At 44.7% G+C, this 27,384-nt stretch overlaps 2 protein-coding genes across 11 annotated transcripts in view; one reads left to right on the top strand and one right to left on the bottom strand.

Moving 5' to 3' along the window:
- Window positions 1-12,718, top strand: part of FAM234B (family with sequence similarity 234 member B) — a 21,676-nt gene extending 8,958 nt beyond the window's left edge. Inside the window, exons 4-13 of one of the 3 annotated variants that reach the window (XM_035544353.2) lie at window positions 282-470; window positions 2,000-2,130; window positions 2,806-2,953; window positions 3,320-3,461; window positions 4,121-4,264; window positions 7,618-7,699; window positions 7,928-8,083; window positions 8,703-8,820; window positions 9,976-10,202; window positions 10,616-12,718. In XM_035544353.2, coding sequence (XP_035400246.1) covers window positions 282-470; window positions 2,000-2,130; window positions 2,806-2,953; window positions 3,320-3,461; window positions 4,121-4,264; window positions 7,618-7,699; window positions 7,928-8,083; window positions 8,703-8,820; window positions 9,976-10,202; window positions 10,616-10,621 — 1,343 coding nt within the window. In that variant the 3' untranslated portion in view covers window positions 10,622-12,718. Of the gene's footprint in view, window positions 1-281; window positions 471-1,999; window positions 2,131-2,805; window positions 3,462-4,120; window positions 4,265-7,617; window positions 7,700-7,927; window positions 8,084-8,702; window positions 8,821-9,975 lie in introns of all 3 variants that reach the window. The other 2 variants (XM_050708143.1, XM_050708144.1) reach the window with 2 other exon arrangements.
- GSG1 (germ cell associated 1) lies at window positions 12,657-27,384 on the bottom strand. 8 transcript variants are annotated; one of them, XM_050708152.1, is made up of 8 exons: window positions 27,047-27,384; window positions 26,033-26,144; window positions 25,829-25,930; window positions 20,405-20,600; window positions 17,689-17,736; window positions 15,388-15,540; window positions 14,940-15,051; window positions 12,657-13,867 (listed from the first exon to the last, which is right to left on the bottom strand). In XM_050708152.1, exons 4-8 carry the CDS (start codon window positions 20,595-20,597, stop codon window positions 13,552-13,554), a joined length of 822 nt encoding a protein of 273 aa, XP_050564109.1. In that variant the 5' UTR covers window positions 20,598-20,600; window positions 25,829-25,930; window positions 26,033-26,144; window positions 27,047-27,384; the 3' UTR covers window positions 12,657-13,551. The 8 variants fall into 8 exon arrangements, with proteins under 8 accessions (XP_050564109.1, XP_050564102.1, XP_050564105.1 ...); XM_050708145.1 differs by having other exon boundaries at window positions 20,279-20,600; window positions 27,047-27,383; XM_050708148.1 differs by lacking the exon at window positions 27,047-27,384 and adding an exon at window positions 26,909-27,046 and having other exon boundaries at window positions 20,279-20,600.

Genomic DNA, 27,384 nt, shown 5'->3' with positions numbered 1-27,384 from the left:
CAGCACAGCTCAGCAGGTTGGCCCCAAGAGGAGCTTGGTTCCTCTGTGCCCACCTGACCACAGTTCTTGCAGTGAGTTCAGGTCACTGCTAGGCTCTGCAGGCAGAGAGACTAATCCAGAGGGTGGGATCTGACCTTTCCTTTAAGGCAGTGTGGAGATAGCTGGCTTGAGCCACTCAGCTTCAGGAGATAGAGCTGGAACTTAAGCACGAGGACCAAAGACACTATGAGGATAGCCTTTGAAGCCAAGGGATTTCTCTCTCTCTCTCCTGTCTCTTCCAGGTGTCTCTAGGCCCTCTGTGACTGTGGTGGCCCTTTCTGGTATGAACGGCAGCACCCTGTGGTCCATCCAACTTCCAGAGGAGACTCGGAGTGTGCAGTGCAAAGGGCTGTCTCTGGGGTCACCAGCAGAGCCCACCTGCCTTGTGACAGGAACATCTAAATTCCTCAGCCTTCTCAGCGCTTCCACAGGTAGAGGCAACTACTAGCATGTTAGAAAGATGCTGCTGCTTTTTCCTTTCCTTTGAAGGGCCAATAAGCATGAGTGATTTAGTGTTGGCACTTTGTGCTGGCTGTTATCTAGTGACGCACAGGAAAGGGTGAAAACACTAATAAGTTTCTAGTTACAAAGGGTGAGAGAGACTTCAGACCATTGCCACTCTCTGGTAGCATCTCCATCCTACCATCTCGGAACATTTCAAAGTGTTAATCTTGTCTGTTGATCTGTAATAGCTGCATGGCATAAAGGATATGTAAGGTCTGTTTTCATCTACACTGAGCTGTTAGTACAGCTCTGCACCTATGTAGCAGCACTGGAAAGCTGAGCACCAGTCCTGGAGAAGTTACATAGAGGCATATGCTACAGCTAGTAAACCCACCAGAGAAATTAGGCCCATAGAAAAATTGATTAAATATGAATGGATATTGCATTTTTAATCACTTGGTCATGTACATCTCCATTCTCTGATTGCTGCTTGTTCAGCCACATTAATTCACTGACAGAAATATTGATAGGTAGCTATAGGAGAATGATTTTGGAATCAGAACAGAGCATGGAGAGAGACAAGAAACTTTGGGTTTAAGTGACAGATTCAGTCAATGAGCAGCAGTACTTACCTTTCAAATATTTTTAGGGACCAGATCATGTGCACAGGTCTGTGTTTGCATCATGAGGACCATAGGCTGTCTCCTTTACCAGCAGTAGTAGTGTTAATAATGTGAACTAGTGTTTGCAGGTCTGGCCTTTGGTTTCCTTTGTCATGCAGGGATGAACTATATCCTACACAGCAGCAGCAGCAGCAAAGCATTTTTAAACTGATTTGAAAAATGGAAGTGCTGGCAAAAGACTTACGGAGAAGTAAAAGCATCACATTTCATTATGCCTTTTTTGGTTGTTTATCTGCCAATTTGCAAATCAGGTTTTACTGAGTTTCCAGCTGGGTCCATGCTGGACTGCTGAACCATTTGACATCACGTCTGCTAACATGCTTTCACCCTGAGGTGGAGTGAGCGTGCTATGCTGGAGTGGCTATTTGCTGCTGGGAATTCAACTGAAACACAGATTTGCACTTTGAATATCAGAACTGCCCATCTGTTCCCTTTCCTGGCATCCACCTACAGGCTTTACTGCTTGCTGAGGAAAACAACTGCAGTCCTGCAGACCAGCACTCCTGTTTAGGTTCTCCTTCCACGAGTGAACCTCAAATATTCCCTGCTATTTCAGGAAGCTTGTTGGGCTCAGGTCTGTGTAGAGAGATGCAGAGAAGGAAGCGCAGCAGGACGAAGGCATGTCTCAAAGTCAATCTGAAGAAGTGCCAGGGGAAGAACTTTGCTTCCCACTGCATGTTGCCCCAGTCTGTGTGCTTGTCTTCCCTTTTCTCCAGGAACGGGGAAAACAAGCTCTCTTGTTCTGTCCTTCTCATAGGTTTTGAGGAGCTCTCTGGGGATGCCCACTGCTTCCCCAAGTGCTGTAGGTCTCTTTCATCCTTTTCTTCCCACAGGCAAGACCATCTGGACACTGAACTCCATCCACCTTTCTGATGGGATCCTGGCTGCACCGGCTGCAATTCTTCCAGATGTAGATGGAGATGGTGTTAGGGATATTGTTGTTCTAGCTCTCAAGGAGACACAGGTACAGCATGTCCCTGCTACAGGTCTGAAAGGACCTTAACTACTTAGAGGAAGAACAGGGACCCTTGACATGGAAAGGTTATAACAGGAGATACAAGAGCTCCTAATTGTTGTTCCTTTAGATTTCTCTGAAAAGCACCTTCTTTCTTTCACTGGCTCAGAGCAGTGAGATCAAGCAATAATGACACTACCTGCATTTCTTATCAGCTGTGAATGAACAGAAGGGTCATTATTCACTCCTGGCTGAGACTTGAGAACTATCTTTTTCTGCACAGTGAATGCTTGTTTTGAAGTGAGTGTTTAGCAGCATTGTAGGAAGTCATGTTGAGTTAGATCCCTGGAGAAAGGAGCACTCAGCTTATCCAGAGGTAATAAGTACTTGTGTGATAAATTTAAGTGCAGATTTCCTCTATGCTCATCCCCATGATTCTAGCATTGCTGTTGTTAGAGGAGTCTGTTTTTTTGAAGTCTCTTCCATCTTTGATGCTTTTGCAGACAAGAGAAAACCATGAATGTGAGACTCCCAGGAAGCCAAACTAAGCAGAGACACTACTAGTTAGACCTTGCTGTGGAGTGAAGGGGCAGCAGAGCTTCATGCTGTGGGCACCAGGGAAGATTCTGAGAGTACAAATGCATGAAATCACTGCCAGAAATCTCTACATCTCTCTCTTTGCAGCCTGATGTGTTTTTCGTCTTGGTGTCAGGAAAGACCGGGACTGCTTTGGGTGGGCCTGTGAAGTACAACATCAATGGAGAAGGGAAAGTGATTGGCCCTCAAGTCCATATCACCAGCCGGGGAGCCATCTACATCCTGTTTGGTTTTGGTAAGACACACCTAGCCTCTTCAGTACTTCACATTACTGAGAAAACATTCTTTTTACCTAAAGTTGCTCAGTGGCCCTGGGATGTCTGCACCATACCTTGCAATGTAAAATCTGGAAGCAGAGAGCATGAGAAAGAGTCTCACTGCCATGATGTGAAAGAGTACCAATGCCTGTTCGGCTGGAATATCTTGGAGTTTCCCGAAGCCAGCTCTACCAGTGGCACATTGTTCCAAGGAACTCTCAGCTCTTTTTTTGCTTTCTGCTTTGTGTGGCCTTTTACCACAACTACAGTGGTCCAAAGGACCCTCTGTACTATCACACAATTAACCTTTGCAGGCATGACTTCATGTTTACGCTTCCTGGCAGGTAATGTCCAAGCAGTTGCCCTGAGGGATATCTTTACCCAAGCCAGAAACCGGGACAGCTTTCCTGCAATGCTGCAGCAGGAGGAGCCGGAGTGGGAAAAACGCAGATCTGTAAACCTGTCAGAGCTCATTGACATTTACAGGTAGGAGATAAACTGGTCATCTTGCTTCTGCTGGAAGAGGTAGAGGAGGGTGAGCACCTTTTAGTGCTCCTGGAGACGTTCCCTCCTACTTCAGTGTTGTTCTCCTTTTCAGTGCCTCCTTGACAACAGCACTCTAGAGTACATGGTTTCCTCCCTATCCTGTGGTTGTCCTAGGAAAAGAAATGCAAAGTATGATAAAATGGACTCCTTTGCTTCTCCTGCTCCTTGTACCTTTCTTCTGCCTCCTGTGCATTTCTGGAGGGAAAAAAAGGAGTGTTTCCAGCTAATAGAGTCCTTCTGGGAAGCCTAGTCCCTGTACAGCGTTGTGGGCCTGGATTTCACAGCCCCTTCTCTGTTACTGGCAAATTGTGGTCAGGGTCAGCCCGGTTAGGAATAAAGGGAGGAAACAAATGTGAGCCTCCACAGTTTGTGCTTTTTATAGTAACTCAAGATGTTCAGAAGAGCCTAGACCTGAATTTAGCCTGCTTAAGTAAGAAACCCACAACAGGAAGCTAAGCTCCATCACTGGGGAAAAGATGGGCTTCTCCAAGAATAGTTCAAATCTTAAGTAGGATGAATTGTTAAGTGGACAAGCAGGTAATGCTGAGATGCAGAAATACAAGCCTAGGAATCTTCTTTCTGCTTTCCATTTGTCCCAGTGGGGGTGTTGAATTCCTGCAGATGATGAAGACACCTGACACAAACTGCAGCAACCTGCTCATCACCAGCAAAGAGGGCTTGATCCTACTACAGGGACAGGACCTGGAGCCCCGTTGGACTTTGGACATGCAGAATATCAGCAGGTTACGTACTGGGAACATTTTTCTTTCCTATATCTTTCTGTACCGTTTCCTGCCTTTCACCTTCAAGTACATGTTTTCCTTGGAAAGCAATCAAGTCCAGAAAAAAACAAAGTCCACAGGGAAATCTAAGAACTGGAGGCATGTGGATACATTGCTGTGCAAACAAGGAGGGCAAAGGAAGCAAAGAGCAGAAGGCATGAAATCTTCTGAGATGTGTGCTCACATATGAAGGGCTTGATTCAGATACCCAGCACTGATGTCATGACTACTGTGGCACTGAAGCTCAGGGGACTACCGGTGTGTGATTCAGTCCATCTGCTGTCCGCAGCTGCCAGTTGCCAGCTCAGTGGAGAGGAGCAGGTGCATTGGCATGTTAGCATCCAAGTCTTTAGAGAAGGTGTCTGAATATGGCCCACAGATATTAATATTCCTTGAAAGCTGAAAGTCAGCACTCTGATGGTAGTCAGTCTATACTAAATGTTAACCTTAAAACAATATTGCTCATCTTATTATTTCACACATATTAGATCTAGCAAATAGCTTAATTTATATGTTGATAATAACCAGCAATTTCAGCTTGCCCCATATTAAATGTATGCAAAGGGCAGTTGGGCACAGTTCAAGGAAATCATGTGGGAAACAGATTGCTTGCTCTGCTGTCTGGAGGAAAGAAAGCAGCTCTCATTGCAGTGTCACCTCTCAGCTCAGTGTTACCTGTCAAGAGCATCTTGAGGGCTGGTGGGTGACATAAGCAGTGGCTTTAGGGAATGGCTTATGGCTAGTTGATCTTGCTGTGGGGTAAGGTGGTGGACTAAAAATATTTTTGGCCTAGAGTCTGCAGACTTCTGGATGTGTCTGGAATCTAGTTCAAAGAGTAAATGTATGCTGACTAAACAAAATCAGTTCAAAGATGCTGTAAAAGCAAGAATACTGAAGAAATTTCTAAATGGAAAAATTGTAGGGGTTTGAATCAAGAAGGGTTGAAAACTGCTTTTCCTGTTCCATTCTCAGAATCACAGAATAGTTGAGAATAGAAGGCACCTCTGAAGATCATCTAATCCAACCCCTCTTCTCAAGCAGGTTCAGCTACACCAGGTTGCTCTGGGCTGTGTGCAGTTGGGTTTTAAATAGCTCTGAGGATGGAGACTTTGCAACCTCTCTGGGCAACTTGTATTTCAGGTTGCTGCACTCCAGCCCTGTTTTTTCTGTTTCTGTGATGTCCCAAGGGACAGAGTACAGTGTGTGTACAGAAGCTGCCAGATAGGTCATTGAAAATTAATGAAAGCAATTCTTATTCAAGGCCACTGTGCTAAAGTTCTGGTCTGTCTGTTTTCTCAGAGTTAAGGGAGATAAAATCTAGTAGGTTGAATATAGTGTGGAGAAGCATTTATTTAAGAGGGTATTTTTTATAGGACTTAGAAGTTCTGCCTAAGCAACACAGGGTGGGGAACCAATTCAGTTCAGAGGTGTCGTAAGAGATTCAGTCTCAAACTGTGATTCTGTGAAACCCGGGTCATCATCAGCCATAGTGTACAGAACCAGCTGAGAGCTCCCCTTTACCTGGGTAAACCTGCCTCAAGCTCCATCTTGCTCCAGCCAAGCTGACTAACTCCAGCCTTTTGGGAACATTCTCTGATAAAAACAGCCTGGCTGTTGCAAGTGTGCTGCATTTCCAAAGACCTTTTGACAAGATCCCTGGAAGACCCTAAAGGAGAACCAGTAGTCATAAAACAAGAGTGAAGTTCAGAGACCATGAAATTGAGTAAGCAGTTGAAAATTGTGTTGTAAATGGATGTTTCAGATGAGAGAGGATTAATAGCAGGTTGCTGAGGGGATTACTGTTGGGCAGGAGTAATTACCAGCCTTCTGGTTCATTTGAGAAAGTGCCCACGGGATTTTTCAGTTGATGGTAGCGTCTGAAATACATTTGCTTGTCTACGTTCGGTTTGTGGGATCAGTCACTGACTGTAGCCCTTAAGGGACATGAGATGTGTCATCTCAGGAGAGAGTTTAAGTCAATGCCCATAGGATAGAACTACCTACTACTTCTTTTTGATACAGGAGAGTTTTCAAGCTATAGGAGTATCCCACAATACTGCCTTGAAAGCATTGGTTGTGGTTGCCAAAGGTGTCTGTAAAGTGAATTACATCGTTTGAAGCATTAAGTATAAATAGTGAAGCCACTGCTGTACTATGGCATTGCTGTTCAGGAGCCATTCTAGTGTGCATGTTTTAAAGTGGAAGCTGAAAAATTTGGAGAAAAGGGCTGGAAAAGTGCTTTAGCATGGAAGATTTCAGTTAGTGGGCTTAGATGATCAAAGAGAAGCCTGAGAGGTGAGTTCATATGTGCATATAAGTCACAGGAACTAACAGACGTTTTAATCTTGCCATAGCAAGAACAAGTGCCTTGGAGCAGAAGCCACTCATGTTCAAGAAAATGAAAATGCAGGCATGTTTCTACGGATGGGATTAATCATTAGAACTGACTGTCAAAAGAAGTGATGAATTTATCTCTTCTTTGTATTTCTGTAGCAAGCCTCAGGGCTAGGTAGATCTAGTCAGACGCAGCCTACTGATACTTGGTTAATTGGATGAAATAGAGTAATCTGTCATAAATAAGAGGAGGGAGGGCATGGTGTGATCATATCACCCTAAAATCTATGATTATATGATTTAAAGGAATCATTTATGCTTCTTAGAACCTTATGTCTAGCTGTGCTGAATTTAAGAATGGCAGAGCTGAGACTCAGAAAGCCAAAGGCAAGTAAGACAGTTAGAGAAGAGTTATAATGAGAGACATTCAAGTAGTAGTGGTATGTTGCCCAGAAGGGAAAGGATGAGAGGGGGCTTCGTTTAAACTCCTGAAGGTTATAAAAAGGCTTGTAAAACCACCAGCAGTAAGAAAGCAAGGAATCATGAGCTGACATTAATGGTGGGGATGTTAAGAGCAACTTTACACAGCTAAGGCAGGCTGGGAAATTCACTTTGAGCAGGAGATCAAATCTGCTGATGAATTTTGAAAGGGTTAGGAATTTTTTAATGACCGTAACAAAACTACAAGTTCTCATGGTAGGGAAAGGGTCATAGAGTCTTGGGTCGTAGACAGCCCTGCAAGGGTTGCCCCACACACAGACAACTCTGAAGAATGGCTAACAAGCACAATGGGCTGCTTGATCATTTTTCACTTTTCTGATCCACCAACAAATGATTCCTGCCTGTAAGAACAGTTCTCAGTGGATGAAAGATTTTACTTAGTATTGCAAATCCTGCCTCTGTAAGAGGCAGAATGGACTATGAAAGCAATTCCTGCTTTTCTGACATAGGGCTGAGTGTTTCTTTGTCCAAATTTACAGCCAGCCTGTGCCGGGTTACTTCAGTGCTGATCAAACTCTGGACTTCATGCTGCAAGCACTGACTGGAGATGGGAACAAAAAGGTAAAACAAGAGGAGGCAAAGAGGGCAGTAGCAACATAGTGAGGGAGGCTGGGTTGAAAAGGGCAGTCATTACCTGCTCCTAGCTGTTCCCATATCTGTGGCTGACACTGGTCATTGCGTGGCCACAGTCATGAGAGGGCACAGCACAGGCCGTGCCAGTGGAAGGAGGCTCCCTCTGTGACAACATCTGAGCACCCACTGATGCTATATCTCTTTCCCTGTCTTGAGGTGGTGGTGATAGATGGCAAATCTGGCATCCCTGTTTGGAACCAGGAACTCCCATGGCAGAAGCAGCAACTTGATGCACTATCAGTCATGACTTTGGACAAGAAATCTGTTTTTCTCTTCTGGGCTGATGAAGCACAGCCCGTGCTACAAAGCCTGGTGAGCAGCCATTCTTTCTTCACTTTGAGGCTTGTCTGTGAGGCACATGCAATTTCTGGCTTTTATTCCTAATGTAATTTGACTTTAAACCTGCTATATGAGACTGCTAGGGACATCTTTTCCTCTTGTTTTGACAGTCAGACCTCTCTGAGCCTGCACACAGGAGCTTATATGTGTTATAAGCCAAATTATACACCAAAAAGTTTCATTGACTTAAAGCTCATTTTCTCAAAACCAAAATTTTCTATGTAAATTTCACCTTTTTTCTGCAACCTTGGGATTTTCTTACTGCAAATTTGTTCCCTGCCCCTGAGAGCTTCTTCTCAACATGCAGGCACACAACTCAGCATGGAAACCCCAACTCTCAGACTGTAGCTTGGTCCATAAGGATGGCTTTCACAGAGCCAAATCTCAACTTTACCAAACGTAGTCTGGGGGAGCAAGTTCTGTTTCAGAAAGAAAACTTTCCAGGCTTTCAGCTCTGCAAAACCATTAATTTTTTGATTCTCTGAACCAAATGAAGTTAGTGCAGTGTCAGAAAACTTCTTTATTTCTTTGGTAACACTAGATTTCTTTTTGATAGCCATCTGTAACATTTCTGTCCATTTCATTCCAACAGCAACCTGGTCCCAGATCTGAACGCCCAGGGCTGCACCATCTTTATCTCCTCCATCCTGTTTTTCCTACAGTCCTTTTGGACCTCACCAATGTAACAGACAAAGTCATTGCTTCAGCAAGTGAGTACAAATGGAGGAGAGACTGCATATGCTAAAAGAAATAAGAGGATGGGAGAGGCAGCTGTGAGAAACAATGTGGTATCGTTTTGCCTATAGTAAATGTAGCATCTGTGATCCACCACACATAAGCTAGCAATGGGAAATCAGTTTGCTGTTCCTCCTGAAGGAAGGCTCTGTACAACCTCCACTTTGCACATAAAAGACCCACCAAGTTTCATTTACACGTTTAAACATGGGAAAGTCAGAGTTTGATTTCATGTATGTTTTGTACCAGAGAAGTTCCCTTGCTTTCCATGGAGCTGTTTATTATTTAAGGCAGTGCATGAAGAATCACTATGGAACTTCTTTGTTACCTCAGATACACTTCTGCCTTTGTTAGCTGTCTTCTCCTGCTCTCTGGAATAGCAGCTGTGTTGCTGTTTCCACTTTCTTTTTGAAAGTGAGAATCCAAAATATTTAATATATAAATTTTAGGGAACAGTGGATCTAGATTTAATGTCTATGCAAGGTCATGCAGTCCCTGTTGGATTTCCTTGCTTTTCTAAAATAGCTCAATCAACAGCCAACTTGTTGGGCATGGCAGGATGTGGGATAAAAAATCAGTTCATGTAGGACTGAGTCCAGTTGACCAGGAAGCAGGAAGAAGATGCTACATAGCAGTATGTTTAACCACAGTTATATCAAAAACCACAGCTTGGTCAAAAATAAATAGAAATCATTTTAGAGGGGCTTATTAGAAACTGGGATTTCTGAGATCTGTACAGATCGTTCTGTGGTGGCTGGAGTGAACTGACTTGCCCATGCTTTACCAATTTCCCATTCTGTATAGGTAACAATATCTGCTAATAGGACTGGGAAGGGATGCTCTATTCAAGTGAACTACATTAATTAAATGTGTACATCCCATATGTCAAACTCAAAACCAGCACCTGGAACCAAAAACTTCCATTTCTGATCTCCATTTCAGTTTATTTCCATATAAATTTTTTAACTTAAAATTGTTTGCCCTAATGAACACATGCACATGCAATTGGAAAATCAGAATATACTCTCAGTCCAGTGGATGTTTTGTCTGAGTAAAGAGGAAGATTTCTTTTGGGAGAAGCATAATTTTACTCCATGCCAATATTTTCTCTCCCTTTTCTGATGGGCCAGTTGGAATTAATGATCTCCAGAAGGATGCATTTCACATCACTGTGACAACAACTGCAACCTCTGAAAAACAGCCAGGATTTCTCTCAGTCAGCAAGCTGGGCCTGAAGTGGGCCATGATGACTCAAGGTCGAATGGTGTGGCTAAAGGATTCCACCACTCCCAAAATCAGCCGTGGAGAAGTGAGGCGATTTCTTGCCCGGCTAAAATTTGTTGACTTTCCTCACAAGGTGAGATTGTGCACGAATCTCTGATGAAATCCAGGTTGTTGAGGACGTCTGATCTCTTTTGTACAGACACATTTAGGTGCTCTTTATGGGGCGGGTTGCAAATTGACTGCAAGATGACCACCTGCCCCTTTGGGCATAAGCTGGCCAGAGTATGAGGCCAAGCTTTACTTTTGACAGTTGGACAAGGAGAGGGATCTTAAAAAGAACCAGGGATGGTAATCATAAGGGACTGAGGGACTCACAGAGGGAATGGAGAAATAGAACAGAGATTCCTTGTTTTGACATGGGCACACATCAGTCCTCTCTTTAGTGGTGCCCAGGTTCAGTTGCTGTCCCATGAATTACCAGTTCTCTCTACCAGACTGGATGATAATGGATTTTGGCTTTGTTTTTGTTTCCCTTTCCTTTTCCAGCTCTAGCGTAGTGGTTCCTCAGATTTTGGCTGGACCTATGGCCTGCATGGGGAATAGAGGAAGCTGCTCTGTGGATCTTCAGGAAAAGATGCTGTGTAGAGGGAATGGGGGCTAAAAGCACTTCGCCTTTCTTCAGCTCTCTGGGGAATGCTGCTGGAGGCAGGTTTGTCCCAGGCAAACCTGTCCTGTACCAGAGGAACCTTGTTCAGCGTCTCCCCCTCCATATGCTGTTCTTGCATGCTTCCTTCCAGGTAACATGGAAATGTGAATTTAGAGCTTATATACATACATATATATACAACTAGGTTATATATATATGGAAAACTGTTGTTTTCCAGTTATATATATGTGTATGTATCAATTTATACAATACATGTATATTTTTTGTATGTTTAATTTATCAACAGATTTAGGACACTCCTTTTTATGTCCAAACAGTATTCCCAGGCAGACAAACAAGCTCTAGGCCTAAGGTGGGCTATGATGACTCAAGGCAAGTGGTGTGGGTAAAGGACGCATCTATTTTAATGTTTATATTTTTAGAAAGAAGCCTCCGTCTGGCTCCTGCAGGGCAAGTCTTGTCTACAGCCTTTCCTGTGCTCTCAGTCCTCTTCTCCATTCTGTTGCCAACCTCGCAAACAAACTAGCTCTTTTACTGAATTATCTGATCTAGAGAAAGATGGCTGCAATAGCATTTCCCAGCCTTTGCACTTGTGTATTTCTTTTCCGAGTCCCAAGTTCAAAACAAGTTCATGTGGGTGACGTAGAAGCAAAAGGTTCATATGTCATTTCTACCTCCTGTTCATCCATCCTTAAGCTTTTTATGAACCTGAAGTGTCACTGTAATGCCATACTGCAGTCCAGTGGGCTGAGTCCCCCCTTGAAAAGCATTGCAGCCCTTTTGGGATAGACTCTCAGCAGATCCCTGCTGGTACTGTAAAGATCACAATAGATCCAGTTGCAGAGAAGCTGATTCTCACACCACTGCTTCAGGTTTTAGAGGCTTAGACAGAGAAGCAGAGATGGAAAGCTTTTTTGTGCACTTGACCCCTATTCTGGGCTCAGCTTGACCGTTCTCCTGCCAGCCCAGCTCTGTGTGCAGTTCTAGAAGGAGCAGACTGTCCCCAGGGCACGTTTGCTCTCTGTACATTTAGTGCTTTGAACTGTGCCTGTGAGTGTTCCATCAGTCTCCTGCGTTGTAGTTGAAGAGCATCTACATGAAGCTTCCTGCAACAGAAATGACCATATATAAATTGGCCACTTTGGTGCCCCAGTAGCTCCCAACAATGTGGGACAACAGCATGTTGCCTGTTTCCTAAATATGCCTTTCTAGGCCTGACCTTTGACATTAGGCAGAGCCAGCCTGAGGTGAGAACTGCAAATGGCTCTTCTGTCCTCCTGCTGGCATGTAACCATTCCTGCCTCCCCACACTTTCCTCTGAGTGGTGCGGTGATGGCAGGACTTTGATCCTCCCTCCACATGGGCACTGCTACCATGGGTTTACTCTCCTGTGCTCTTGACACCTCTTCTTGTGATGTCACCCTCTCTTCTCCCTCGCTGCATCTCTGTGCAAAGCTTCCAGGATAGCTCTTCAGGATTAGCTGCAAACCCCAGGGCTGGTCCTTGGGCCCTTCTCTCCTAATGTCAGACCCTGAGAACAGTTTATATATGTTTAATGGTATTTTTGTGTAAATAGCTTTGTATATATTAGCACAACTGTAGCAACAGCTCTAGGCCTGGCGTTTTCCTCCAGACAGAGGTTAGTATTTATAATATTCAGTTAGTTAATACAGATGCATAATAGGGACTAAAAGCGTGAGGATCAGTAACATAAGAAGATTAAACAGGAGTGCACCTTTCCTCCTGTCTAGCCACCACCTTGCTGGGAAAGGTGAGGCATCTGTTACCTGTAGTTATTCTCCTGAGGTTCTTCCTGAGAGAACTGATATTTGAGTGCAGTGACACTAGCTCCTCCATAATGTGAATTCACCCCACCCGCACACACACGTCCCCACTGTGAATAAAGAGTCTGTCTGTATATTGTTGGGAAAATGTATTTGAACTGTGAACTGCAGTGGAGCAAATAAATACTGTGTACAGCATCAGTGTGTCATGTGAACCACCATTTCACTTTTGAGGGATTACGTGTTTGCTTGATATGGAGCCTGTTGGTATTATTTTTACAGTAGGGGAAAAGGGGCCTGGTGTAAAGAAACAAGCAAAAAAGGAAAAAGTCCAGACAAGAGTCTTAAAGGTTGTGGGGAAGCACAATAGAAAGAGACAGACAGGAAAGTATCTCAGAATGGGAGCTGGAGGGGGCAAAACAAGGAGGGGGAGTATATGGGAGTCGTTACAGATAGGAAAGAGAAAGAGAGAGGTATTTGAAAGCAACCCCCCATTCTTCAGCAGCACTTGTAACCTGGGGATGGGGAGAGGTGACTGGGCCTGGAAATGAAGAATAGAGTGTTCAGAGAGGACTGCAGCAAATCAGTATGGGCACCCATGCCCAACTCCTCAGCACTGAACCAAGGGGGGTTGCTGGAATGGCAATGCGACACCACCCAAAGAGGCCCACCACTACAATTTGCCAGCTGGATTGCACTGAATGTATCTATTCTGTAGTGCAGTACTGTCGGGATTAGGACACCTGCCTCAATTCTGTCGGACAATGCTTGGGTACAGCTGGCACAGACAACATGTACCCCCATTTTCATCCTTCCCAGCTTAGGACACCCTTCAAGTTGTGGTCAGAGAGGACCCACGCTGCTCCTGTTGGCACTGCTGTTGCCCTGTCCCAGTGCCCACCTTGGCTTCTCGCTCCCTGAACATTAGAGGAAGGAAGAGCTCCCCAAGAACTTGCTAACAGTGTTGTTAGTGTTTGGTTCAGAGCTCTTTGCCTCCCAAGCCCCACTGCTCTGCCCCAGTGCACTGATCCTTAACAGCGATCTTCCCCGATCGTCTGCCCCAAGACCTCATCCAGCTCCAGCTCTGGTTCTCGCTGTAGCACTTTCTGCTGCAGCTCAGAGTAGAAGTCAACTCCCTCAGACACCGAATGGAGGGGCTTGTCTCGGGGCTCGTAGTAGCTGCTTATTTGCTGTTGTATGAAGTACTGCTGGTGCTGAGGCTGATCCTTGAAGCTTGCTTCGTAGCCCTTGGTGTGGTTCCGTTTGAACTCCAGCACTGTCTTGGTGTAGGTGTTGAGAGTGGTGACAGCAGAGGCCATGCAGCAGGTAAAGGAGGCCCAGGCCATGCTACAGGAGAGAGAGAAGAATAACACATGCCATGAACTGAACTGCATGCACCATGATGCACCCCGATTTGCCAGGCAGAAGCTGCTGGGCAAATGATCTAGCTGCTGAATGAGAAAGACCAGAGGTGTCAGGCTTATAACATTACAGTGCTTCAGTGCTATCCCACCACCAATCCTTCTCCTTAGAGTCGTGGGTTAAATACTGGTCATCCTTGTCACTGGGAGGAAGGGTTATGGGGAAAATAAAAAGGGCAACAGGAAAGGCTACAACTGGTCAGAGCAGGGCAGCACAGCTTGGAAGCAAGCTCTGTAAAGCAGGGCTGCTCAGTGTCTTCCTGGACACAAGGCATATGTACCTGAGCATGATCAGATGGCCATGCTGACATTTGATGTCCACAGCTGGCATGTGACAATGGAGCATTTACATCTTAAAAATCAACGTGGTCATCATCAGTACAGCATTGCAAACTGAATCAGTACCTTCCATGGACATTGCAGGCCTTATCCAACTGTTTTTCAAGTCAATTATGGTATATCAGCTGTGGCTGGCTTCTTTAGCCTTCAGAGAAAATAATCCTGAGCCACTGGCTTTTTATATCTGCTCTTCCTGGTTATAGTGCTCAAATCTTTAACCATGTGTTTAGACAGGAATAGGCCTTTTGGACCTTGCTCAGTGAAGATGTCAAACCAACGTGCAATTTTATTTAAACTGCAGAAAAGCAGGGCGTGTTTAAGAGCAACATCACAGGTGTGACTGTGGCCTCCATACATAGGGAAGAGCTGAGACTAAACAGGGCAAACCAGCACAGGGACAGGCCTGATTAGTCAGCAGGGTAGAAGGTAATTGTTGAGGTGTGACTCCATTGTTTTACGAGTCCTTGGTAGCTACTCATTAAAGTAACTCAGCAACTATTTGTTAAAGCAGGGGATGAGACAAAGACAGGAGATTTAGCAGTGTGAGAACTATGGTACACCTGTCTTTGGAAGCACAAACAGTCTAGAAGAGGAAGAGGGTTTGGGCAAGGTATGGTATGGCTAAAGACCAAGTGAAGATGGTTTTAGAGCTCACATACTAGAAAGCCCAGCCGTAGTCCCATGAGTGTGGTCTCCAGTCTTCTGGTCCCAGATTAACCGTGGCTTGGAAGACTTGAGTGTACATCATGTGTGCCACCATCCCAAGGAGACCTGATAGAAGGAGACAGGAAAGAAAGGAAGCTATGGCAGGAGCCTGAGCTGCATTCTTCAGCCTTGTGTGGGAGGGCGGCACTCCTGCTGCTGTGCATGGCCAGAAGCTGGAACACTACCTCTGCAAGGTTGCATCTACACCGTCATCTCCTTGAAGTTCCCCATCACTGTTTCTCCCTGCTCATGTTCTCTTTAGCCACATGCTTTTTACTGCCCTTTTCACTCTGATTCTCATCAGCTGAGGTGAGTGAATGTGAGAGGCTCTCAGTGTTTTATGGTTTTTTTTCTGCCCATACGTGCCTGTCTTGCTGCCGTGCCTTAGGGTAACACACTTACCTGACAGCACTGAGGAGACAGCAGCAAAGGCATTGAGCTTCAGTCCACAGACAGGATTGCCGGTATGCAGCATTTCCACCATCAGGAGGATGAAGCTGATGAGCAGCAGGCTGATGTACAGCATCTCTGACCCCAGTGACAGCCACAGGATTCCTGCCAGGAATCAGAAACCCCTCATATCAGTGCCAGGTGGCTTGTTTGAGGGAGAGTACTCCCCCTTCACAACCCAAACCTGAAAGGATGTCTGTTGGAAAGAAGAGAGAGAAGGAAATCAACCAGCCCCCAATAGCAATCCCCCCAGCTTGTGAGCAAGGGCTTGAAAGATGCTGAAGGGGACAGAGAATCTGCCACAGAAGATGGCTTGACTGCAAAAGATGAGAAGACCTAAAATAGCTATCTGTATATAAGCCAGCATTATTCACAAACAGCAACGAAGAAGCCATGGGAGGAAAGATGGAGGCAATACCACTGAATATTAGCACAAGACCTAGCAGTCATAGGCTGGCCATAAACATCTCAGCTGGCCGTTGAAAGGTTCTTAACCATTAGTGCAGTGACATACAGAGCAGATTTATAATCACAACAATGGAACAAAATTAATTTCAATCTGGAGCTCAACTGGTTAAGAAAAGAACTGCATTGCATGTCCGTGGTGATAGCTGGGACCTGGGACTCTGGAATTCACAAAGCCCCTAGCAGGCCTGTATTTCTCACTGAAACCTCAATTAAATTGAAAATGCATTCCTGGGGGTGGGTACCCAGCTGGAACAGTAACATTCATCACCCACCCTGCTGCTTAAATGGAGAGCAGGTAATATTCGTGCTGGGTTTATCAGTGGGACATGGGTGATAGCACAGTTCTTAGCATGGCTCACTGTGTGCCAGGACGTGGAGCTGAATGAGGAAAGGCTCTCTGTAACGCTGGGCTCTGGAAGAGCATGGGATTCGCTGAAAAAGACAAATGAAGCAGCACTGTGAGCACTACTGTTAGCAACTGTTAATGGCCTTAGAGGAGCCATTCCACTGGGGAAAACGAATGTGAAGAAACCCTCATTAGTGGGGTACTGACTCGACTCCTTAACATCATTAGTCCCATAGAGTCTCCCAGCTCTTCAACAGCAACTGATGGGATGCGTTCCCAGCTTAGAGGAGCTGCTCCGCAGGCCCAGGCCATCCTGAGGTGTTACCGTGTGCAGGAAGGGGTGAAGGCAGGTGATGGAGCTGTTACACTGTGAGTGTCACTCAAAGTGATCTTCCAATTAATTTTGAAGAGCTCAATGTCTTACAGAACAGGGACTTCCTTTCAGATTTGTGTTGAAATTAGGCAAGGAGCAGTAGGAGGAGTGTTAGGGGGGACAGACAGAAAGATTTACAAAGACACGTACTCTGGTTGCATAAACCTATTCTCTTAGGCAAACTGGCTATAAGGAAGACACTGGAAGCACTAGAGCCAGAGACCTGGCCAGGTAACGGACCACAAGATGGTGAGAAAGCAGAAAAATGAATTACTGCTCCCTGTGAACTGAGCAGCTTCTGCTAAATGCAAAAGTAATTCTTATTGCAGTCAAGTCATTCATTTATGACAAAATGGAGATCTATGTGACTTCAAAATGATCTTGTAACATCATCATCATTTGATTACTGTAAAATGCTGTTTCCAAAAAGAATAAGTGTGAGACATTATTCTGCCATGCCGTTCTGCTGATACTGACCCAGGTTAATGTGCACAGTGACTCCACAGCGCATCACTCACACTGGACTCCAAGACTGTGAATGCACGGGGCTTTACAAAAGCAGGTCGTCATTCTTTGCCATGGTTTTTATAACAGGGGAAGCAAGGCAGAGAAAGAAGATGAGCTCCCCAAAAGCACTCGTCTCCCTGGTGGTTGTTGCGATACCCCAGCTCTCTCAGATACCTTGCTCTCACAGCTTAACCACTGGTACCTGCACCCCAGGCCTTTCCCCTCAAGTGTGAATGTCCTCTGAAATAACATGCCTCCAGTCTCCAGCTCCGGGAGCAGTTAGCAACCCCACACCACTTGAAAAGCTTTTGTTAAGAATCCTAAATGAAGTTTCCATCACGTGTGCACATACATCCAGGTATACTGAAGTTTCCCCCAGGATAATTTGAAGCATCTGGGAGGAAATCCTTTGATTTTTAGCATCCATGAGGCCAGGATTTCACACCTGACTTCGGGGACCCACCCTGCTGTCCTCACGGAGATGAAGTTTTGCAGGTCACTTGTCCCAGGGGGATGGTGCACTGGACAGCTATGGCGCGATACAGGGATTTGCTCTTACCTCTCTCTGCTGGTGGGGAAAGCTCAATAAAGCTACGGCATTTCTCCTCTGAAACACAAAAACAAGGGTATTAGTTTGTAAAACACTGTAGGGTAAGGCAAAAGAAAACCTCTCCCCCTCTCTCTCACTTCACTGCATAGCTCCAGTCATCTCTCCAGTCATCTGAGCTTACCCACCAGACCTTCTCACTTCTGCTCCCTTTCTGACCATCTTTTCATACCTTCACTGGGGCATGGCAGGAGAAGGCAATCTCTTAGGCAGTGTCTCCACCTCTCTCTAGGAGGTGGCCGTTCTAGAAAAACTTCAGCAATCTGTAAATGGTACAAGCCTCTGGTAAATATATAAATCTGTTGCTACATATTCACCACATTGCTACAAGACTTTGATGACTGTTGTTCAGGCCAATTAAGGTGTAGCTTATAACACACCACAGACCCAGCACTGCTGCTGAGTACATGCACTCTCACTCACCTCAGTCTCAAGCAAAGCAATTTACAACACTGATTTCCCAAGAAGAAGAAGAAAAAATCTCTTTCCTGTGAAGTTCTCCTGTGACAGAGAATCACACAGAAGTCAAGTCTTCTGTCCTCACATTTTAGGAATGCTATTTAGACAAATGGTGCTTGTGTTTGCTTTGGCTTTTTATAGTGGCCAGATGCAAACTGTTATCTCAGCTGAGGGTCCACCATTATTATCTGTAAGTCTTTCTTAGCACTACTCTATATTGCATTTGAGGGTTCTGTCCTCTACATGGCATGGTATTTTCTCCCAGAAATACCAGCCTGCAGGTTTTTTTTTTTTTTGTAAGAATCTCATTTTCTTGATTTCTATCCCCAATTCTAATCTCTCCCAATCCCCTATATTACTTCTATCATCCATGGCTCTCAGGATGCTACCCAGTTTAGTGCCATCTGCAGTCTTCATTAACTTGCTGTTTGCTACTTCACCTAGAACTTTAATGAGGTTATTCAGTAATCTAAAGCTGATCCTGAGATTAGCCTGAATAATGAAATCCTTTCTCCAGCTCAACTCAAACTCCTTTTGCTGATCATAGCCCCTTTTTTAGTTGTTGTTGTTGTCTCCGCACTTGCTTCCAAGACCCACAACAGTGGGTGGCTTGTAGTCAATTCAGAGGAAGCTGGGGACCAAGGCTGGCTTTGCACTCTACCCCATGCTCTGCTGCAATCCAGATGTAACCTGCTCTCAGCATTCCTTTAGGCATTGGGGTTATTCCAGGACTGCCTGGTGGCCAGACAATTCTTTCAGAGAAAGCTGTCAAATTATGTAGTCCCATTTCCATAAGCACCATGGAAACACACTCCAGCCCAAACCAGTCCCAAATAAACACACCTCCTTCCACAGCATATCTGGAAATGCTCATAACAAAGCGATCGCCTCACTAGGACATGAGAGTTTCAAGCACTTTCCTGCTCCTGTCCCTCTTCTGCCTGCTTTTATTCATCTCTATTTACTTATGTAATTTTCAAACTCTGACAGCAACAGATAAGAAAGCAAGAAATGCTATACTAGAATGGTTGGTCAGTTTAAAGAAGATGAGATGCTTATGTTTGGGGAGAACTGAAGGGAGGGCAGTAGGCTCAGGGGAATGGGCTTGATGAAAGCAACTTTCATCATTGCATCTTTAGTTACAAATCTCTCTGTTGGCCACCTTCTGGGTCAGTTCTGATCCCCAATGTGTGAACCAGGCTGTAAACAGCATCTATGCACTGCAGAGTATCCACCTGTACTGGTGTGGCACTGATTCCTGCAGAAGGACTTCAGCAGGGCTTGGCAGAAGCAAATCAAGGGTGAACGGAGACACCAAGGGGTCTAGGACAGGCTGCATGACCAGCCCCTGGCACTCCAGGGCCTACTGTGACAGCCACAAATAGTCAAAAATCACAAGTCAAATGTATCACAATATCACAAAAATTATTAAAAATGACAATACTGCAGCTCTAATCCTCAGGTCAATTTGCATCCTAATTTTGGTTCCTCTATGGTCAGATCCTCAAGGTTTTCCCTGCGTCTATAACGTAATACTTCCTTTTCTCTTTATTGTTTTGCATTTGTTTAAGAAAAGCCCAGTCCCTGTTCAATTCATGTAACTCCTCAGTTTGGTGATTTAAGGAGAATGCCAACAACTGCAGTCCTCACTGTTGTCAGCTACATACTGACAACACTGAATAAAATCACCGTGCTTGAATTTCCCAGGGGATGTGCACAAATGAGCCCTTTAGAGCATGAACTGAGCTTTGTGTAGGAATGGAGCTCTGGGGAAGGGGAAAGGAGGCCCACTCCAGTTCACATCAGGATGAACGGTGCCACCACAAAGCCACTGCCACCACTTTCACTTTGCATCCCATATTCCAGACAGAAGGGCACACCAGAGACAGGAATTGTCCCTTGCCACCCTCTGTAAACGTCTCAACGAAGGACAGAAATACAATGACAGTGCGCAGGGCTGGTGCCATCTAGGAAAATGAAGATGGCTTTTCTCCCAAGCATTGTCAGCCTCTGCCTTTCATTTCCAAACTCCTGTGGAATAAAATCAAGGGAAGAAGCTGTGTCTGGCTGGGCAAGACACTACCTGGCCCTTCCATGCTCTCTTCACAGGAAAGCCACATCCCCGTGTGGAAGTATCTGAAGGCAAAGCGGTCATCCCCAGTCTCCCAGCTGTAGTGCACCACATCCTGGGATGAAGCATTGCTAGCACCTGCATCGGGTGGCATGGGGACACCAATGCACTTGGTGGCTTTACTCTTCCCACACAAAGGCTTGGGCACTTTCTGGGTCCCAGTGCACCAGTAGCTGCCGAGCAAGGCGGTGGTGGAGAGGCTGAGAGCCAGCAGGTTCAGGATGACTGCCAGGAAAGCACGGCGCCATGGCAACACCTTCAGCAGCTCCATCTGCAACACACAAACGGAGGGACTGTCACGCCAGCCATTTGTCCCACCTAGTGTTACGAACCCTAGCTCTTCCCAGGGGGTACGTGTGGGGTGGGGATATGTGTAGGAGAGGCACTCTGCCCTCCCCACGATGTCCCAACATCTCACCCAGCAAGGAAGGACGATTTCCTAAAAGCCAGGGCGACAGAGCAATAGCTCAGTTTCAACCATTTCAAAATACACCGAATATGTGTACTGGGGAAGATTGGGTGACCCAGTGGATCTACTATGGCTGAGTGCACCAGTGTGTGTGAGCACAAGCAACGTGCAAGGGGTGATCATGTTCACTCCATCTCGGAGAGGGTAAGGAAAAGCTGTTAACCAGCTTCCCCAGAATGTCGTGTGTTTCCATTAGATGGGGCATGATGAATGCTTTGTCCAACTAAGTGAGAACTCTTGTTGCCAAGTGTCCCAAAACACTTCTTCCAGCACCGTTCATACTGTACCTAGGGAGGCAGGTAGGATATTGATTTCATAGTAGGGAAAGGCAGGGAAATGTTCCCAGATCCCAGGGAAGGTCACACTTCAAAACTGACCTGCCCAAGAGAGACACCCAGGTATTCACACCCAGCAGCTTGAGTTCAAGCCACAGAGCAGCACCTCCCCCCTGAAGCAAGCACTGCTCTGCACATCAGAAATTTGGTAGGGCTGGTGGATGACAGTGTCTCTGCTTTCATACCAAGTGCGAAAAGTTGTTTTTTCTAAGAGTGAATGTTGTCACAAACACTCTTCCCAGTTTCATCTCATCAAAATAAGGAATTCTGAAAGCAGGTTGTATACCAGGGTCCTTTGGTCTTTCTCACTCAGAGAGAACCTTAAGATTTTAAGGTTCCTGCAAAACCCTGCACTGACTTCTGAGAACCCCATCTTATCACGCCATGGATTGATTAGATGTCATCTACCCACACATCAACTTTCATGTAATCAACGCATACCTCTTCCCACATGGCACTCCCTATGTTTGGCACAACTTCATCCAGCTACTCCCACCCTTTCCTATTTATGACTCTTAAAATCTATTTGGCCATGAATAGATTCAGTTTGTACAGACATTGCCTGCTGCTGGGCCTCTTCACATAACTTCTGTTGACTCACCCAACATTGAATGTGTGAGAAAGGCCCAGCACACTGTGGACACCACTATAAATAAATGATAAATAAATGATTGCATTGTTTGTGACAGTCTTACAGGATACAGCCAAAAGCAGTGCAGTTAGAAGCATTTGTTCTAATCAGCAAGCTCAGAAATGTGGTCAATAAAGATGGTGCTGAAACTCTGCTTGGAAGACAGGACTCGATTAGCATCTCATCGCAATGAAAAAACAGTGCCTAATCCAGAACATTCTCATCAAAGGCAAGAAAATACCCGGCTCCTGAGAAACTCCTACATTGTCTTATGCTCTGGCTTCTTTTGTCTCTTCTTCAGAGCATTTCTTTCTTTCAGCAACGGAGATGCTGCACCCTGGAGATGGTACTGTCTCAGTGATACAATAACAAATGACTTCCATGATCTGAAGGCATGCTGGGTACAATCAACTTTCATAGAGTGGATATTTGCCAGGAACACACTATTATATGAAGCTTTCTGGCTAAGGTTGGTGGTAAATTCATTTCAGAAAGGTTGTTCAGCAGAAAATTTGGCTTATGACTTAAAAGGAAATTATAGATAAAATTGCCTCAGAAAAATGATTTTTCATCTGAAAATAGAAGCCTTCATTGCACAGTTTCAGTTTTTCATCAATTCTTGATTATATTTTCTGTCACCAGGTTTCAGTTTGCTCATACTTTCACTGAAAATAATCTTTCCTCTCATAATATTGACACACACCCAAAAAAAATCTTCTAATTTAAATCTTCAATAGTGGGAAAAATATTCTCTCCATTTGATTTGTATTAGTAGGTCAAAGGCCATATCATTTCAGAACAAGTGATAAGGGGAGAGGAGAGGAGAGGAGAGGAGAGGACTAGTCAGAAGAAGGAACTGGATCAAGGATGCCGAGGATGTAGGAGACAAGAAGCAGATCTGGAATACTTCCTGATGAGAATACTTTCAGAAAAGTTTCATTCCATAAAAGCCAAACACTTACTGACAATAACTGACCACAATATCTAGATAGCCCCAAAAGGAAAGAGGGTTGAATTTACCTTACCAGGAAGTCCTTGAAGTCCTGTTAATTTGGAGGAGTAATACAGAAATAGAACTCACGCTTTGTCTTCTGTTTTTCTCATCTCTAAATTTTCCAAGAAACCAAACTGCTCTAAACCCTCTTTCTCTTTCGTCTCCTCCCCTCCTCCCTTGCCCACCCCTCTCCCCATGCTTATAAAATGCTATCCCTCCAGCCAGCAGCTGTTTTGTGGAAAATGGTCATTTTATAATCCACAATGCAATCACAGCACAGCTGTTCTGGGAGATTATATGGAAAGTGCTTGGTGCTGTGGGCTGGGATTAAATGCAAAAGGGTGACCTGCATTCACTGAGTAAAAAGTTTCAGTAAAACATGAAAAAATCCCAGCCATCTCTGTGCACTGGATCTTTGGGAGCTTGAATGGAACAAGCTGCAGCTCTCTGACTGGTGCTGCAGGGAACGCATGACCTTAGCTCAGAAATTACCAACACGCTTGGCATCAGTTAGCCCCTTGCCCTGTGCACAGCCTCAGTAGATGACAAAGACCACAAGCCCCCAGCCCTAGGATATCTTCCTGGCCAGAGCTGCCAATCATAGAAAGGGGAGAAATCGGGTGAAGAAAGTTCCTGCAACCGCATCTGCTCTGAGGACTGCGGTTTCAGACCCTAAAGAGATGTCAGTCCAGCCCTTCCCTTGGGCACTGGAGTTTTAATGAAAAAAGAAGCCCATTAGCAGAACCAGTGCTGAGTGACAGACTGGCACTGTGGCATCACAGGGACAGAGGTGTGTGAAACAGTGACAAGTCAAACAAGCCCAGTACTCAAAGGATGCTGTCCCTCATAGTGGCAGCTTTTAGCAAGGCATAAAGTTTACCAGGAATCTCAGCTCCCAGAAGCTTCACATCGGATGAATTTGGGAAGCTAGTAAGGGACACCAGAAGATTCACATTCACTCAAGTCACCTCTGAGCTCTTATCCTAAAAGTGTAAAGGTCCTACAATACTTGAGGGCTTTGCAACAGCTTGTTTGGCATCAGAACAGCAAGTAAGAATGGCATCACCTCTCATGAGAAAGAGCAGTCGCTAGAGGACATGGAGCTGCTTCACACCGAATCAAAGTGCAAGGGAGAGGAGCATCCCAAAGGTGCACACCGCACCATGCCCACAGGGCCCCACAGCTTTGCTCAGTGCTGGGGTGAGGTTCCTACCACTGCAGGAAGGGAGCAAGGCAGGAGGTGCCCCACGGCTCTGCTGGGATGGAGGAAACCAGCGGTCCAGCTACTCTCATCCCCTGCATCTAGCACCAGAGGTAGGTGTACAAATAGCTCTGGGTGCAGCACAGCCCGGGGCAGCCCCTGTATGGCACAGGCAACAGAGAGAGCTGAGAGGTTCAGGAGCCTGCGCATGGGCAGTGCTGTCACAGGCTCCTGACCCTCCCTGCCCTCAGCAGTACAGCTGGGAGCTGTGTGGTTATTTTAATCCTAGCCACTGCATAAGCTCCTCTAATATAGATAATCATCTCTAAGATGGGCCAACTGAAAGTAATGCTGAATGTTTTCATGCTTCATAGGCTGTCTGCAGGTTTTTTGATTAATAGGAAGGCTCTGTTCAACACAGATGTACTTAATTTACTGAAGGAGGTATAGTAACAGCTGGTGCTGTTTAAAAAGGGAGTGGTAATATTTTTTCATTGTTCATTCTCTCTGCAACTGGACACCTTAAGTTTGGCTTCTAAATGCTCAGTTTGGCTTCTAAATGCTCAAAACAAAACAAAAACTGGTTTTCAAGCTCAAAAATACATAAAATTAATCTCACTACTGATAGTCCCTAATGTTAACATGTTCTTAATTTTAAGCATGATGAATGTCTCGTTAAAATCCAGGATGCTATGTCACTTTCTAAAGCTAAGATCGTGGCATATATATTGATGAAAAGAGACTGGATTTAGATTTATATGGATAAGAATTCAGGTTTAGAAAACAAATTTATCAGAATTGTGCTATGCTTTCAAAAATATATCAGACTTAGTATTCTGAATAATGGCAAATATTTATCCTTCCAGAAGATGGCAATATTACTCTAGTCTTCTTTTTGGGAGTCTGATGCTCACGTGTGCGCTGGGGGGAAGTAACACCCAAGTTTAGACTTCTATTCCTTCCCTTTTTTTTTCCTCTCTTTTTTTTTTCCATTGCTATGAACAAACTCTCTTTCCCTCACTTGAGGATGTGGGGGGTGTCTCCTTCTCTTTCAGTTATCTGAACACGAGAGACTTTTGAAATCAATGGGGAAAGAAAAAAAAGCGGAATAAATGGAGAAGCTTAGCAGGTCATTTGCTCCACCTTCTGCCCTGCACAAAACTATTCTTTCTAATATATTTTCCAGTATTTTGTCAAGTACCATATTAACTTTCTCAGCATGTTTCCATTCCCAGATTATTGTGCTCACCTCATAGAACATCAACACCAGAGCACATTTCCTGATGTTCAACAAACTTCCCTTAGCAAAATTTTATGTTATTTCTTTTAAAACCTGCATTCCTACCTCGCCTAAATCTGATCAACTAGGGACAGGAAAACATAACTCTGTCTGTCTTTCACCCTACTGTGCCTTGCAGTTTTCTCCTCTTTGTATCTGGCATTTCCCACCATAGCTTGGCTTCACTAGAGGTTTTGGATGTCTCTTTCCCTTTGAACTCAGCAGCAGCCAGTCCCTGGTGACTCGTTTAAAGTTCACTCATTGAAGTGAATGCCCATAGCAGTTGGTTTCCTGTGCTATCAGCCAAGTGCTTGGCTTATGGAAACAAAATGAGGAAACAGAATGTACAGCACAATCTTAGCACAACACCTCTGTGGAGATTGCCAAATCTACAAAAGCTTGAGGGTTTAGAAGTGATGCATTTTCATCCTGTCTGTACCACATATGTGCGTAAGTGCCACAAATCGTTTATGCCCCTATCACTTAGGGCGTAAGTGCCCAACAGTGACACCCTCAGCTCCCAGGGATGTTGGTGGGAAAGGAGGCCAAGAAGCCCTTACCAGATAGGGCCCAATAACTGCAATACTTAACTGGCAGATCTCAAGAGGCACATGGCTTCATAGCCTTCCATGCAGCTCTCCTCCCCCAGGGTGCCAGGGATCATACGCTGTCCTGACAGCAGCTCTTCAGCCATCCTGAAGAAGAAGACAGAGGAGAAAGAATTACACCCATAAAGTCGCTATTTACACCCATAAAGTTGCTCTTTGAAACCTGGACAAAGGCATGCTCATACTCACCCCTCATTCCACACATTCTTCGCACATGACACTTCCGTGCTCCGTCCACCCACCGCTCCTGTTTTTGCTGTTTTTACAGGAAGACGGTCCAGCACTGCAGTCCCCTCCCTTGCTGCCACACAGAGAGCAGGATGTCTCTGGGTGGCAGTGACACTGAGAGAGCCAGACTTCTCTAAGCCAGTGACAGACTGCAAATGCCAGATTTCTTCCTGAGCTCTGAATAATTCCACTCAGATTGTAACCTTTATTTAGCTGTTTGCATGATGCATTAACTCTTGCTCTGCAAATGACCTCACCAGGCATTTTTTTTCAGTCAAAGCACATTTAAAGGTGAATTCTGTTTTTAAACATGAACAGCTTACATTGCTAGACAGCACGTCTGTGGCAGAACAGACATAAAGATTGAATTGGAACAAGTAAATTCATCTTAAAAATGAACAAACAAGCTTGCCATCATTTTGAACTTAACTTATTTTTCCCCCCAGACAAGTCTTAGTTGGCTAGATTTTTTTCTATTTAATCTGTATTATTTGAAACATTCAAAAATCATATAGAAGTAGACATAGAAAAAAGTAAGATGCAACAACACAGACTTTGAGGATTCACTTAAAGATCCTAAATGCCACAATTTTTAGATTTGCAGTATAAGACTAGTTAAAGGGAGGTTGCTTTTCACAGAGTACTTAAACTTGGGCTATTTTAGGATGTGTTTAGCTGAGCACACATAAAAAAAAAATGTTTTTTTTATTAAATTTAGTCAACTGCAAACTATAAGCAGACAAGAAAAAGACAACTTTTTATAGACATCTGTAAGGACATTAAATAAGATCCAGTCCTAGAACAGGGGCCGTACCACCCAAGTATATAACATCTTACCTTACCCACTGCTCACTATCTTCATCAGCTCTTCTGAGACATCCAGTGAAATATTACAAGGTGAGCATGGATTCACCCCACTTCTTTCTTTCTTTTTGACTAAACATGTAACAGTCAAGAAATTCTACGAGATCTTACCAGATGCTTTGAAATGTAGCAAGTTTGTCATTTTATTGATGGGTTAATTCTTTTCTCAGCTTGCTAATTCATCACAGTTGTAGAACCAGCAGGGCGTCCACCTCTGCAGAATGCGTCTTTATAATCTGGAAATTATAAAATTCCCCTTTATGAAAATTGTTGCCAGTTTTAAATCTACCAGTTATGGGATCTCAGTTTGTTCCTGTACAGAATCACAAACACCCAGACTCAATGGCTGTCATGGGCTCTTTTTTTATTTATTATCAAGACAGACCACTACAACAACAGTCTGATCTCCTCTGTAACAGAAACCAAAGAACTTCAATCATTTCTAGTGA

Source organism: Cygnus atratus, chromosome 1 (assembly GCF_013377495.2).
Source record: "Cygnus atratus isolate AKBS03 ecotype Queensland, Australia chromosome 1, CAtr_DNAZoo_HiC_assembly, whole genome shotgun sequence".
NCBI lineage: Eukaryota > Metazoa > Chordata > Aves > Anseriformes > Anatidae > Cygnus > Cygnus atratus.
Note: the sequence above shows the minus strand (reverse complement) of the source record. Positions and strands in the feature narration are given on the sequence as shown.

Excerpts from the sequence above, each read along its gene's own strand:
- GSG1 (XM_050708145.1), bottom strand. The coding sequence starts at position 20,597 with ATGGAGCTGCTGAAGGTGTTGCCATGGCGCCGTGCTTTCCTGGCAGTC. Across the intron at positions 15,052-15,387 it reads TGTCTCCTCAGTGCTGTCAG|GTCTCCTTGGGATGGTGGCA; the intron begins GTAAGTGTGTTA and ends TCCTTCTATCAG. Across the intron at positions 13,868-14,939 it reads GACTACGGCTGGGCTTTCTA|CATGGCCTGGGCCTCCTTTA; the intron begins GTATGTGAGCTC and ends TCTCTCCTGTAG.